Below are 13,148 nucleotides of genomic sequence, written 5' to 3' on the forward strand. Positions count from 1 at the left end.
AACTCTTGTAAGTGTCACAGAATGTCAGAAATTCCACATATCCCAAGCATGCCCAAATAGAACTTTTATTTTAAAGTGTTTATTATGCATGTGGATGCTTTGCCTGCACGCATAGCTGTGCACCAAATGCATGCCTTGTTCACGTGAGGCCTAAGGAACTGGAGTTACAGATGGCTGGGAGCCACCGTGTGGGTGCTGGGAATCAAACCTAGGCCGCCTGGAAGAGCAGCTCTTAACCGCCGAATCCTATAATACAGTTTTAAAAAGTGTGTGTATTGGTGTGGCGTGGGGGTTCAGAGCACAACTTTCAGGAGTTGGTTCTCTTTTCTTACTTCATGGGGGCACGGTTGCTCTTATTTCTGCTGTTCTGAGCTACTCCAGGGTAACAGGCCAGGTAGCTTCTAGGTAATTCTTCTTCCTCCACCTCCCGACTGACCACAGAATGATGGCATTATAGACGTGAGCCACCATATTGAGCAGTTCTGGGTTCTGGAGATCAAACTTGTGCCATCAGGCTTGTGTGTCAACCCACCAGCCCAAACATCACATTTCATAGACTAGAATATTTACAGGCTCTGGAAACAATTATAAAGTTATTGCCATGTGGAACTCAAAGATCATTCTCCCTTTAGATTGGGCACAGCATATTTGTTTTGAGGCACGACATTATTGAAATGCCAAGATGCACACCCTGAGGCCCCTTACAACTGAATATTTCTACTCAGAATACTTCCACTACTAATGGCCCAGAAGCTGTAGGTTTAGGGACGGGAGGACAGTAACGTCGGCTGTCTTCATGGCTGCTGTCGCACCGTGTGCTGGTTAGATAGCAGAGAAAGCACTCTAAAGTCTCTTCCTGTGAAGGAAATGGATGAATCTCAAAGGCAGAGCCCTCCCCTCTGTGCGGCGTCTGCTGTCTGAATCCTTACAAACTCTTAGAGTTCCTGCAGCCCCTCTTTCTGCTGTTGTAGCTGCAGCTGTGCATTTTCATGCCTGTCTGGCATTAGCGCAGGATCTTAATCATTGGGTTTTTAGTTCAACGTTGATTCTCTGACATCTCAAATTAACAACTGCCAAGTCCAACATATAGTTTCTCACTCAAAACCAGCCTTACTGCCTCACTTCCTCTTCCTTTTGTATTTTAATTTTTAAAATCTCTTTAATTAGGACACAGGTCAAAATTTCCTGTGGTATTTTTATACACACAATCATGTGCTTTGTTCCTGTTTGCCTCATACTGTCTTCCCTTCTCCCCCTTGGCTGGTCCCCTCCTTATACGGAATAGTCCTCCTGCGTTCATGCCATATGCTTCTATCACTGTCTCTTGTCCACTTGCGAAGATCTCTTTGCCATTTTTTGTAGTCCCAGTCCTACATTCACGTCAAACACTCACACACACATTCACACACACATGCGTGCATGCACACACCCAGTATAGAGCAGTTGTGTGTGTGTGAGTGTGTGTGTGTGTGTGTGTGTGTGTGTATGAGAGAGAGAGAGAGAGAGAGAGAGAGAGAGAGAGAGAGAGAGCGAGAGCTTTTTGTCACTTTGTCCCCTGAGGGGTTAGAAGCAGTACTCCTTATGTAGTACACTTAGCAAGGAGACTTTAATTCCAAGAAAAAAACCAAATTCTGTGGGGGAAAATGTCTGATGGAGACTGAGACCGTGGAATCCAAGATGAGCATGGTCTCTAGAGGAGGCCACAGAAGAAGGGAGTGCGCAGAGGGACGGTGACGAGGCAGCTAGCAGCTGGCACTGGGGATGCACGCAGTGACAAAAGCTGGAGCAGGACGAGAGACACAGGCATGGCAACTCAGTGTGCGTGACCAGTCTCCAGAGTCCACAGTGACGTGAATGATAGAACTAAGGGTTGCTAGGCAGACCCCTCACAGAGCCTTCTCCTTCCGGGAGGCACAGATAATGCTCACTTAGTCCTTGTAGAATGGGCTAGAGTTAGAGATGCAGCATAGGAGGGGGTGGGGAGGAAGGTGGCTTTACAGCAGTGGCCAGCCTGAACCACAGAGGCTCACGATGGAAACATGTGACAAGAAAAGCACTTGAGGGCCCCACAGCACCTGTCTAGTCACAAGGAAGGCATCAGGGCAAGCCCAGATTAGAGGGATGCTGTGCAGAGGATGTCAGTAAGTCAAGACAGTGAGCAAAGAAAGACAGAGAAACCAGACAGCGACAGGAGACCAAGGGACCAGGGTGACAAGTGCAGTGTGGTGTCCTGGATGGGCTCCCAGTACAGAAGAAGGTCGCTCATGGGAAAACTAGAGAAATTGAAATGGAACTCGGGGTTCGGTCACTAGTGCTTGGCCAGTGTTGGCTCAGTTGTGACAACTGGTAATATAAAATGTTAATCACAGGAAAGCTGCTCTATAGTCATGTGGGAGCCATCTGTGTTTCCCTTTGCATTTAAAAAACAAATCTAAAATTATTCTAACCAGAAAAGGCATATAAAAAATAACTAGCAGGTTGCCTGCCAAGAGCTGATCTTCAAACTTTTTTAGGAATTTAAAAAAAAAAAAAAGTAACAATCTACAGAACACAGGCGCTCAGGATCAGTTGGTAAAGTGTTTGCACCACAAGGGTGATGCCATCACCCACATAAAAATCTGGGTACAGGTGTGTCTGTGACCCCAGGAAAGTGGAGACAGGTAGGTCCCTAGAACTCACAGGTATGCAGTCCAGCCCAGAAGCTGTATCAGGAAGCAGGGTGGAACCAAGCTGTGCACCTTTAGTCCCAGACTGTGGAGGCAGAGGCAAGCACATCTCTGTGAGTTTGAGGTTGGGCTGGTCTATATAGTTCCAGGCCACACTGTGAGACACTCTCTTAAAAAAAAAAAACAACCCAGGAGGAAAAATTCCAAAGTAGAACGCAATACAGGGAGACATGGGCATCTGCTACACACACGTGTAAACGTGAGAATACATACAACACACACACATACACACACATACACACACACACACACGCATACATATCACATAGGAAACTAGCTTATATGTAGAAAGAAGAAAAGCTTTGTTTACACAGACTACAAAAGACCAACTTGTCTATCTGAGAGACCCCGGTTATCCTGAAATTCCTTACCCTGTTCCTTTAAAAACAGCTGCATTCTCCTCTTAGGTGCTTCCACTGGAAAACCAAATGAGAGAGTCCAAACGCTTCCCTCAGGCGCTGAACATCGGCATGGCGATTGTCACGGTGCTGTACATCAGCCTGGCCACTTTAGGCTATATGTGCTTCCGTGATGAAATCAAAGGCAGCATAACCCTGAACCTCCCCCAGGACATGTGGTAGGTGGAGATACCTCATGAGCCCTAGCTTACGCGCTTTAGATATAATTTACCAAGATTCGATGGGGAAGGTATATTTTTAGATTTATGATTTAAGCATTTAAACTTTTTACTGTGATTTCATTATCTGTGGTAACTGAAAATGCAGTTGACAGCCTATTAAAAATTTAAATATGAGACATGGGTAGAAACAGTAACAGACTTTATTCCCAGAACTATTTATGGAAAGTCTTAACTGGAAACGGAATTGCAGAGGATGCATGCAGACAAATCTATGCACCTGTTCCCAGCTTAGACAGGGCAGGACTCTGTGAAGGCAGGCTAATACAGTCCCAGTTCAAGCTTGGGTGTGTGAGACCTTTCCTTGAGGCAGCACTTCCATTCCCTACACACTGGTCACCACCGACCCCTGCTTACTACGGTTCTCAGTTAGAATGGAGAAAGTTGGATCTATGATTCAAGACTGTTCAATCGTAGTTTAGCCTCAAGAAAGCCTAGCAAGTCTCCTGATTACTGATTTTTCAACTAGAAAAAAGCCTTCAAAAATCATCCTGAGACACAGTAGATGTCTTGAAAAGCAGGAGAGTGAGTCAAGGTAGAGAGCAATTTCCTTTAGAGAGCTCCTCCACAGCGAGGGCTACTCAAGCCCATCCTCTGTCTGTGTGCAGCCTGTCCTCTTGTCTGTCTGTCTGTAGTTGGTCCTCTGTTCTATCTGTGTGCAGTCTGTCCTCTGTCCCTCTGTCTTTGTGCAGTCTGTCCTCTGTCTGTCTGTCTGTGTGTAGTCTGTCCTCTGTCTGTGTGCAATCTGTCCTCTGTCTGTATAGTCTGTCCTCTGTCTGTACAGTCTGTCCTCTGTACAGTCTGTCCTCTGTCTGTCTGTCTGTGTGTCTGTTTGTCTGTCTATGTATAGTCTGTCCTCTGTCTGTGCAGTCTGTTCTCTGTCTCTCTGTGTGCAGTCTGCCCTCTGTCTGTCTGTCTATACAGCCTGTCTTCTGTCTCCCTGTCTGTGTGAAGTGTGTAGTCTGTGTGTAGTCTGTCATCTGTCTGTCTGTCTGTCTGTGTACAGTCTGTCCTCTGTCTCTGTGTGTGCACTCTGTCTTTTGTCTCCCTGTCTGACCTGTCTGTCTGTCTGTGTACAGTCTGTCCTCTGTCTCTCTGTCTGTCTGTGTGCACTCTGTCCTGCTGTCTGTTTGTGGACTGCTAAGGTAATAAGAGTTAGTGGTCTCCTGGCTGAGAGATATGGGTGGCGCTGTCCTTTCAAAGGTCAGAGTGTTCTGGAAAGTGTGAGCGCAGAACGGCCCTGATATGTGTGCTTCCTCATGTCTCTTGTGCGCAACGCAGAGTGCACGGCTCTTTGGATACTTAATACTGAAATGAGAACAAAGGTTGAAAAGTTGAAAAAAGTATTAAGTGTAATTGAAAGTACAGATGCCAGTTGTAGAAATAAATGGGCTTTTGAAACGAAACAGGGGAAAATGAAATGGATGCGTTTATGCAGCATGTTGGAACTCACTGTCATTTCTTTATCACTCTTCCAGGGTTGAAAAACCAGTTCTTGTAGCACTCACTTCTCATATATATATATATATATATGAACAGTGCTCCATGTAACACTAAATAATAGTGCTGCACATAGAATGGTATTAATGCTAACCACGCTTTAGCCTGTGTGACTCCAGCTTTATGTCAGTGGAGTATAATTATATTTATATGCAAAATAGTGTTTTCATCTAAAGTATATTATCAGCCATACTTTGAAAACACAACAATAAAATATAATTAGAAAAAAGCAATGTTCTTCTTTTAAATGAATAATGAACTAATGAGAATGTTTGTTTAATTTTCTACAATTGCTTATCAGAATATGAGAAAAAATAGTCACTTGGTAATTTTTCATGTTTTCAGCCACAACTATTCATAGTTAGCTTTTAAGGCCCTAGCTAAATATACCACTGGGTAATTTTTAAATTAAGATTTATTATTTCCAGCCCTGAGGACTTTCCTTGTTTCTAATTATGCTATTTGCCATATTTTCAAATGTACTTTTTCTCAGCCCTGTTTCTTTTACTCACTCTTAAGATGACTGTGCTGTGGCGAAAGCCTACTGAATCCTTGCTTAGTACTGCTGTAGTCTCAAGCTGTCAGAAAGAGGCTTAAGCCCTAATTAATAGCTCTGCTGAAAGTAGAATCCGTTATATCCTTTTAGGATAATAGGATTCGTTCCAGGGAGATGCACTCTTCCCTGTACTTATCTGAGTCCCTGTGCTCTGAGACCATGGGCCTTGATGTTCCCACAGGGGAAGAAGACAGGAGGTGGTCACTGCCTCCCACTGTGGCACACCCCATCTCAGCACCGCCCCAGACTCAGCACACTCCAGCCACAGCCTCTTGCTAGTTTGCTTTTTTAAAACATGCAAGTGCCTATTTCTTTTGACTATATTAAATGTAAAAAATATAAAGAAGTTAAAGTATTGAAATACAGCTTACTGATTTTATCATTCATAGCTCAGAGGAGTTAGGTTTATTGTTTATCCAACTTTTGTGAGTCCACACATTCTCGTCATATCACTGAAAATGTCAGTTTCTCTAGACAGAGGGGATTTGCTAAGATATTTACTGAGCAGTGCTCGCTGAGGGCCTGGAGAGATGGCTCGACACTTGCGGCTCTTCCAGAGGACCAGGTTCAAGTGCCAGTACCCACGTGACGGCTTACAGCCATTTGGGATTCCAGACCCAAGGGATCTCTCCTGGCCTGCAAAGGCCTCAGACATTCATGTGGAGCACAGGCACACATGTAGGCAAAACACGTAAACAAACAAACAAACAAACAAACACACACACACAAAAGGCAAAGGGCATGCTGAGTTTTGGCAGGGGCCCTCACCAGGGTGGGGGTCTAAAGACTGTGACACATGCTGTACATGAGCTGAAGTACTGCCATTTCCAGGGAGCCCTCCAGACGTGGCCCCACAGGCAGTTTGTAGCCAATTTAAGTTTTTACCCTAGCTGCCTGGGACTACCCTCATGTATTTGGGAACCCAATTTTAGCTCTGAGTATTTAGAGCAAAGGGGCTTTTAAAGGGAAAACCCACATCCTCCTGGTACCTTGCTTGGCAGCCGCACGGGAAGATTTTATGCAAGCAAGCAGTTTGACAGAAGCTAAGATACGTTAGTTGAGGCATCTTGGCCTCAACTTCTAGAGTAGACCTGAGGAATTTTCCATGGGATTCTCCATCAAGGAGTAAAAATGATAGTTAAACCTGAAATGGCATCAGCAATGCTACAAGGTGGAGGAATAGCTGCCCTGCCTTGTCCTGTCACACTGCACTGGATCCTGGTAATATGTGTGACCCTCTGTGCATCACACACAATGAGTAGTTGGAGAATTCTACAGATGTATGTAAAGCCGAACACAGATGTGCGGTTTGAAGCCCTGACCTCAAAGGGATAAGTTTACACCACAAACCAGATAGCAGCAAATCTATCTCCTTACTGCAGAGATTTTAACCCACGCAGCAGGTGCAGCTCTGAGAACTCTGCTGGTGAAATGGCTCCCATGCTCTCCTTGTGACGATTCCCTGTCACACACGTCAAGCAGGGAAGGCTCAGAGTCAGAGCCTGTACAAGTTTCCTTCTCCATGTAGATCACTGAGGCCGTGACTCAGTATTTTAAAGAGGTAACAGCGATAGTCAACGTTTTTTACAAAGTTGAAACAAGACTGCTCTGAAGGCTCTGCAGATCTCTTCTTGGAGCCGAGTGTGAGCGCCTAGTGCTGCCTTGGTTCTAAACGCAGTCTTCTGAGCACCACGCTCCCGAGTCTGTGAGCTCAGACTCCCAGGCTGCTCTCAGTGAGGCATCAGTATGAGGACTAGAAATGAAGTTAGTCAGGTTAGTTCCCTTCTGTTCTTCCTTGAGACCAATTCTTATTCTGTAGCTACATCCGGATTTGGGACATCCTCCTGCCCCTGCCGTGGCTTCCTGGGTGCTGGTACTGTGGATGTTCACCACCGTGTCTAGCTTGGTTGGCTTTTTCTCACACAAGTAAATTTGACGAGGAGCGGACTAAACTGGCACGTGTTCGATATATAGTCCTTGTTTCCCCACTAAAAGTAATAAATAAATAAATAAATAAATAAATAAATAAATAAATAGGAAAGTCAGATTCACAATGAGAAAAACCAAAGGTCAAATTTCTTTTTTTCTAACAGGTTGTATCAGCTAGTGAAAATTCTGTACTCCTTCGGCATTTTCGTGACCTATTCAATTCAGTTCTATGTCCCAGCTGAGATCATTATTCCCGCAGTCACTGCCAGACTTCATGCCAAATGGAAGCGCGTCTGTGAGTTTGGGATGCGGTCCTTCTTGGTTAGCATCACTTGTAAGTAGCGGTACCTGCCTATTATAATTGCTGACTTGCATGTGCTAAAATGAGAACGGCATAAGTTATGTATTTTGCCAACAGTTAATTTTTAGAAGCAGGACTGTGTTTGGATGTGTGCTCCTCAGGATAGCTTCAGACTCACTGTCTTCCTGCCAAGATATCGGGTTTGCACCATGACTCCTGGCTTAGCCTTACGCTGTTAGCAAGAGATGCGCAGCAATGGGCTGCGCCCTGCTCAGTGCACCACGTCCCAACACCACCTTTGCTCACTTGGTTAAAGTAGCCTCTGTGTTTCTCTACTGCAAAGACACAGTTATCCTAGGGAGATAATTTGCAACTCTACATATATCCAGAACACATTCTGTTTTTACATTTTTTTTTGGTACTAAAAACAAACCCAGGGCCTCACATATGCCAGCCATGTACTGTAACCTTGAGTTAATCCCCAGATGTTGGGCTTTTGAGACATGGCCTTGCTATGTAGCTCAGGCTGGCCTCAATCTCAAGGTCGTACTGACCCAGAAGCCCAGTTTCTAGGATCGAAGCTTGCACTGCCCTGCGGTACATCTTGGTGTGTCCACTAATTTTTGCATCCTTCATTGGCTCCTCCTGTACAGTGAGAGTTTGGCATGCTCTCTTGAGAATGTCAGTCTGGTGCCTTGTGTCCTGAGGAGCTGCTGTAGGAGCTGACTGTCTCCTTGGCCCTGTTGTTGTGTGTGTCACAAACTCCACTGTGTGCCTGGCAGAGAAGCTCAGTGCATAGACATAGATGCTCCAGTCTCAGAGCAAAAGTTAATAGTTGTTTACATGAGAGATGTTTTGATAAGTGTGAGTCCAGGAAATGTTTCTGGGTTTGTTCCTTCTCAGCTCAGAATAAATTTTTTTTTTTTTTAGTTTCCCCATTAGCAGTGACTTTTGATAATTGATTTGACTGTGTCAAAAAGATCTATACATAGTCCCTGCATGTGTAGTGCACATGTTAACAAGAACCATGTTTTTTTTTTTCCTTACAGGTGCTGGGGCGGTTCTCATTCCTCGCCTAGACATCGTGATCTCCTTTGTGGGTGCTGTGAGCAGCAGCACTCTAGCCCTGATCCTGCCCCCCCTCGTGGAAATCCTTACATTTTCTAAGGAACATTACAATATATGGATGATCCTGAAAAACATTTCCATAGCGTTCACCGGAGTTGTCGGCTTCTTGTTGGGCACATATGTCACCGTTGAGGAAATTATTTACCCAACGACAGGCGTTGTGTCTGGCACCCCACAGAGCCCCTCTCTGAATGAGAACTCTACATGCTTAGCGTCAGGTTTGAAATAGGGGGGAGAAGATCTGCGAGCCTTCTGTTGTCACCCCAATCCTAACAGCCGTTAAGAACCGGTACAATGATCACCGTACATGTAAACCCAGTGCCAAGCTCTTGCTGTTGTTGACAGAGTATTGTAGTTTGGCCATGACCTGGACTTCATTTGCAGCTGTGATAAACTATGGCAGATTCTTGCTTTTATCTAATGACAATGAACAATTTTAAATTGGCTTTAAAAATAGAAACAAATTAAAATTCAAAACTTAAACAATAAGCACACCCTATTATTCACTGTTTTTGTAAGAAACACTCTGAGTACGAGTTGTCCTTCTTACCACTATGGGGAAAATAAAGGACTTCAACATTATAGAAATTAGTTAACAAAATCTCTCTGGAGCATCCTACAGTAGAAGGTGAGCCTCCTGTGTCTGTGTGTACAAAAATGCATCAATTGTGTTTTTATCCCATGGGTGATGCTGCTGACAGTCCCTGGAAGGATAGAAGGTTCCCATCATATAAGCATTAGAAAGTTCCAGAGTCAGGATAGCTTCATTGTTCAGCTGTTTTGACAGTAGAGCTGCACAGTTGCGGGGAGCAACGGATGAGCAAGGTTCTGACCTCCTGTGTCAGTCATAGGTGAAAAGGCCTTTGAAGTTTCTGGAGTACTGCTCCCTTAGTTACTGTCTTAGTTACGACTTCATTGCCGTGATACAACACATGACCGAAAGCAACCTAGGGAGGAAAGACCTTCAGTTTACAGTTCCTCATCACAGACTGTCATCAAAGGAAGTCAGAGCAGGAACTCAGTCCAGGCTGGGGCTGATGCTGAGGCCATGGAGGAATGCTGCTCAGCCTGCTTTCTTATAGCACCCAGGACCATCAACCCAGGGTAGCACTTCACACAATGTGCGTACCCCTCCCACATCAGTCATCAATCTGGAAAATGCCCCCACACACTTGCCTGCAGGTTAGTCTTGCAGAGACATTTTCTCACTTGAGAGTCTCTTGAAAAAATGACTAGATTGTGTCAAGCTGACATAAAACTGGCCGGGACAGTTAACCATTGTAGGCAATGGAGTCCCAGAAATGTTAGGTGACTTGGTAAGAGCACTTGGCCTTGAGTCAAGAGAACCTGGTATTTGACCCAATGCAGAGATTTTTTTTAAAATGCTGTTTTTCATGTCACACGCAAGAATGAAAAATCACGTTCAGCTTAAATTTTAGTGTAGAGTTAACTTAATTATATTTTCATCCTTTGAGAGCATGTGTCTGATAAAAATCCAGAAAATTCCAAAAATCTGCCTGGTGGCTTCATAGACCTCCAGGGAGAGCTAGTTGACTGTGCAGAATTCCAGTCACATGCTTCCTTCTCTCATGGTTTGAGGGCATCAGAGATTCCTGACAAGATACAGGAGTTTGGATCTTTCTAGCCCCATAGCACTACTTCAGTCTTCCGTTGATCTGAAGGGGCAGAGTAAAGGAACCCTAAAATGCATGCTTAGGAAAATGTGAAACAACAGAAAACTGTGTAGTAAATTCTGAGACACTTCAGGCACACTAGCCAAAGCGACCAAGCCCATTTGATGATGAAGAATTAGGGAGTTTAAAGGAGTGAGAAGGTGGCCATCTGGACTTCTTAGACCATTGGTTCTATAATGTTAGTCTGGAAGATGTCACCAAGCTATCTGTGGAATCCTCTATTTTTCTATGTAGATGTTAACTTATTTGAGCTGAGCTTTCCTTACATCATTACTCTGTCTTCAGGTGTGAGCCTGTAAATATATCCGAAGCTTTATTTTGGTACACATTCATAAGAACCAAAACTTTGTAAACATTTATGTTAGATGTTTCTAGTAATTGCTTATGATAGTTTATGTTCAAGTGATACCTCAAGTCTTCAGTCTTAGGTAGAGAAAGTGAATGAGGTTATAAGGAAAGTAATTTCATTGGAATTTGACTGTGAGGAGTGTATTCGGTATTTTAAAATGTGCAGTGGCATAAGATGAGTTAAAAGCGCACTGAGAAGGAAGCAGCATGCAGTTCTGGTCAGCTGTGTTCACGTGACATCTCTCCTCTGTATGCCCAGCTTTAGTTTTGCATGTCTGTCGGCTGCTGGTGGAACTCCAGTGCAGTGGGTTTTTAAATCGTGGGTTGCTGCAGGAATTTTTAAGCTCTCCACACGGAGTGTGAACATCTCACCAGCTAGGACTTCTGAGGTAATATGACTGCTGAGTCAACAGCCCACTGGATGCCCCTGAATTGTCAACACAAGAGAAGTCACAGTACAGAAAGGAAAACAGAGGAAATAGTGTTAATTTGCAGTGTGAAACACTGTTTTAGATGCAAAGTGTAAAAACAAGCACTCCTGTTTAAGGATGCCTGAAGACATATTTATCATTTGGGTCATTTTTTTCTCATATTTATTTTACAGAATTACTATTTTCTAAAGGTTTTTGGAGAATGTACTCTGATTCTAGCGGCTCTTACTTTTGTTTGGGGCCTGGAGGAAGGGGAAGCGGGCACACATGTTGAATTCAGTTTCTCCTCTTGACCCATCACAAGGTGGCTGAAGTGACCCAGAAGTTACTTTCGGCCACAGTGGGAACTTTCCCTGAAGGCTAGTCTTTCACGTGGGCCCCGCTTCCACTGTGACGCAGTGAGAGGAAAGCTGTCGTTCACCTCGCATGGGCTAGCCTCTCAGCCCTTCGCCATGTGTCTCTGTTCCCTGACACTGCCAGGAGTGTTTGTTAGTGTCTGAGGCTACTCGTCAGAACACTGTCCCCACAGGCTTTCCCTCCACGTGGCCCAGGTTCCCCATCGTTGAACGAGTGGAAGCTGGGAAGTTTTCAGGTTAGATAGTGCTGCTTAAAGGAGACAACCCGTGTCTGCAGTGCCCAACTCCTTTGCTGTTCTGTCCTCTCGGACCTGTCACCAAAGCCAGTTCTGAGTCCTCTTACATGATTATATTTAAAGTGTTATGATGAACTGTTTATGGCAGTGCACTTGTGAATTTCCTAATAGGGTTCTATCTTATTTGGTGTATGTATTCATGGTCCTAGGAAATGCCAGCTTAAGTGCGTAGCGGCGCCATTTTAGCGCAGTCTGACAGAGCTGCATTCCCCACAGATGCCAGAGCGTTTGTTACTGGCAGCATGCGTTAGGCTTTGTCTCCAACTCCTTTTTCTTCAGTCAAGGTGGGAAAGATACAGAACAGAGCCAATGGAGAAAGTGAATACAGTTGTTTGTATCACGTGAGTGGTTCAGCAGATGTTAACTGTTGAGCAATAAAATAATTTGTTAAAGTATAAAGCATCAATAGTGTAAAATTATGAAATGTTGGAAAATGGGTTTATTTTGATCAGCGTGGCTCAGTTATCTATCCTTAATTAAGAAAATGTGAGAAAGCTGCCTACCGAGGATAACAGGGTGCTCCTACCATTAAATGTCTGCATGCTACTAGGCTGCACGTGACTGGATCTGGCTGGTTTTGACCTAGGATATAAAAAGAACCATGCCTTAGAAATGGCTGCGTCTGTAGTTTATCGTCTAATGAGTCAAATGGCAGCTCACCTGAGTGTTGAGATTTCCCGTTGACGTTGGCTAGTTCCTTCGCACATTCAAGCATGTTACCTTACAGAGACACACATCTGAATCTGTTTGAACTATTCTACCACAGATGGACTAGAACGGTGACCACACAGGGAAATACATATTCATGATGTGACAATTCAAGCTGATTTTTTCAGAATGATTTTGTAAGCTTCATTGAAAGTGTCATTGGACTTGTGTCATTTCTCGTAACTTATTTTTCTTTGTAAAAGTTTGAAAAATGTCTGAAAGTACTGTAACTTCTGAGTTGTCAATAAAGTATAAATATTTTGCTTGCTAAACAAATGCCTTTTAAGTTTTCCATTCTTAAGATTAAATAATGTGAAAAATATCCTACCTGAAAAAGTATGTTTTTTAATTAAAGTTTTAGATTTTATTTTGTTTATTATTATATGACTGCATGTGCCGCAATACATATGGAGTTGTCAGAGGACAACTTTGTGGAGTTGGTTCTCTCCTTCTGTCTTTACACGAGGGAATTTGGGGATCAAACTCAGATCCTCAAGCTTGTCAGCACTGAGACATTTTGCTGTCCCCTCCCAATTCT

The 13,148-nt window shown here is 44.0% G+C and overlaps 1 protein-coding gene across 3 annotated transcripts in view; it reads left to right on the forward strand.

Annotated features, from left to right (window-relative positions):
- SLC36A4 (solute carrier family 36 member 4) overlaps nt 1-12,886 on the forward strand; it is a 34,313-nt gene extending 21,427 nt beyond the window's left edge. For all 3 annotated transcript variants that reach the window (XM_084781654.1, XM_084781655.1, XM_084781656.1), the window contains 3 exons: nt 3,134-3,303; nt 7,513-7,682; nt 8,699-12,886. In XM_084781654.1, coding sequence (XP_084637780.1) covers nt 3,134-3,303; nt 7,513-7,682; nt 8,699-9,006 — 648 coding nt within the window. In that variant the 3' untranslated portion in view covers nt 9,007-12,886. The remainder of the gene's footprint in view (nt 1-3,133; nt 3,304-7,512; nt 7,683-8,698) is intronic.
- Nucleotides 12,887-13,148: the final 262 nt, after the last annotated feature.

This window comes from Acomys minous, assembly GCF_964271855.1.
Source record: "Acomys minous genome assembly, chromosome: 5".
Lineage (NCBI taxonomy): Eukaryota > Metazoa > Chordata > Mammalia > Rodentia > Muridae > Acomys > Acomys minous.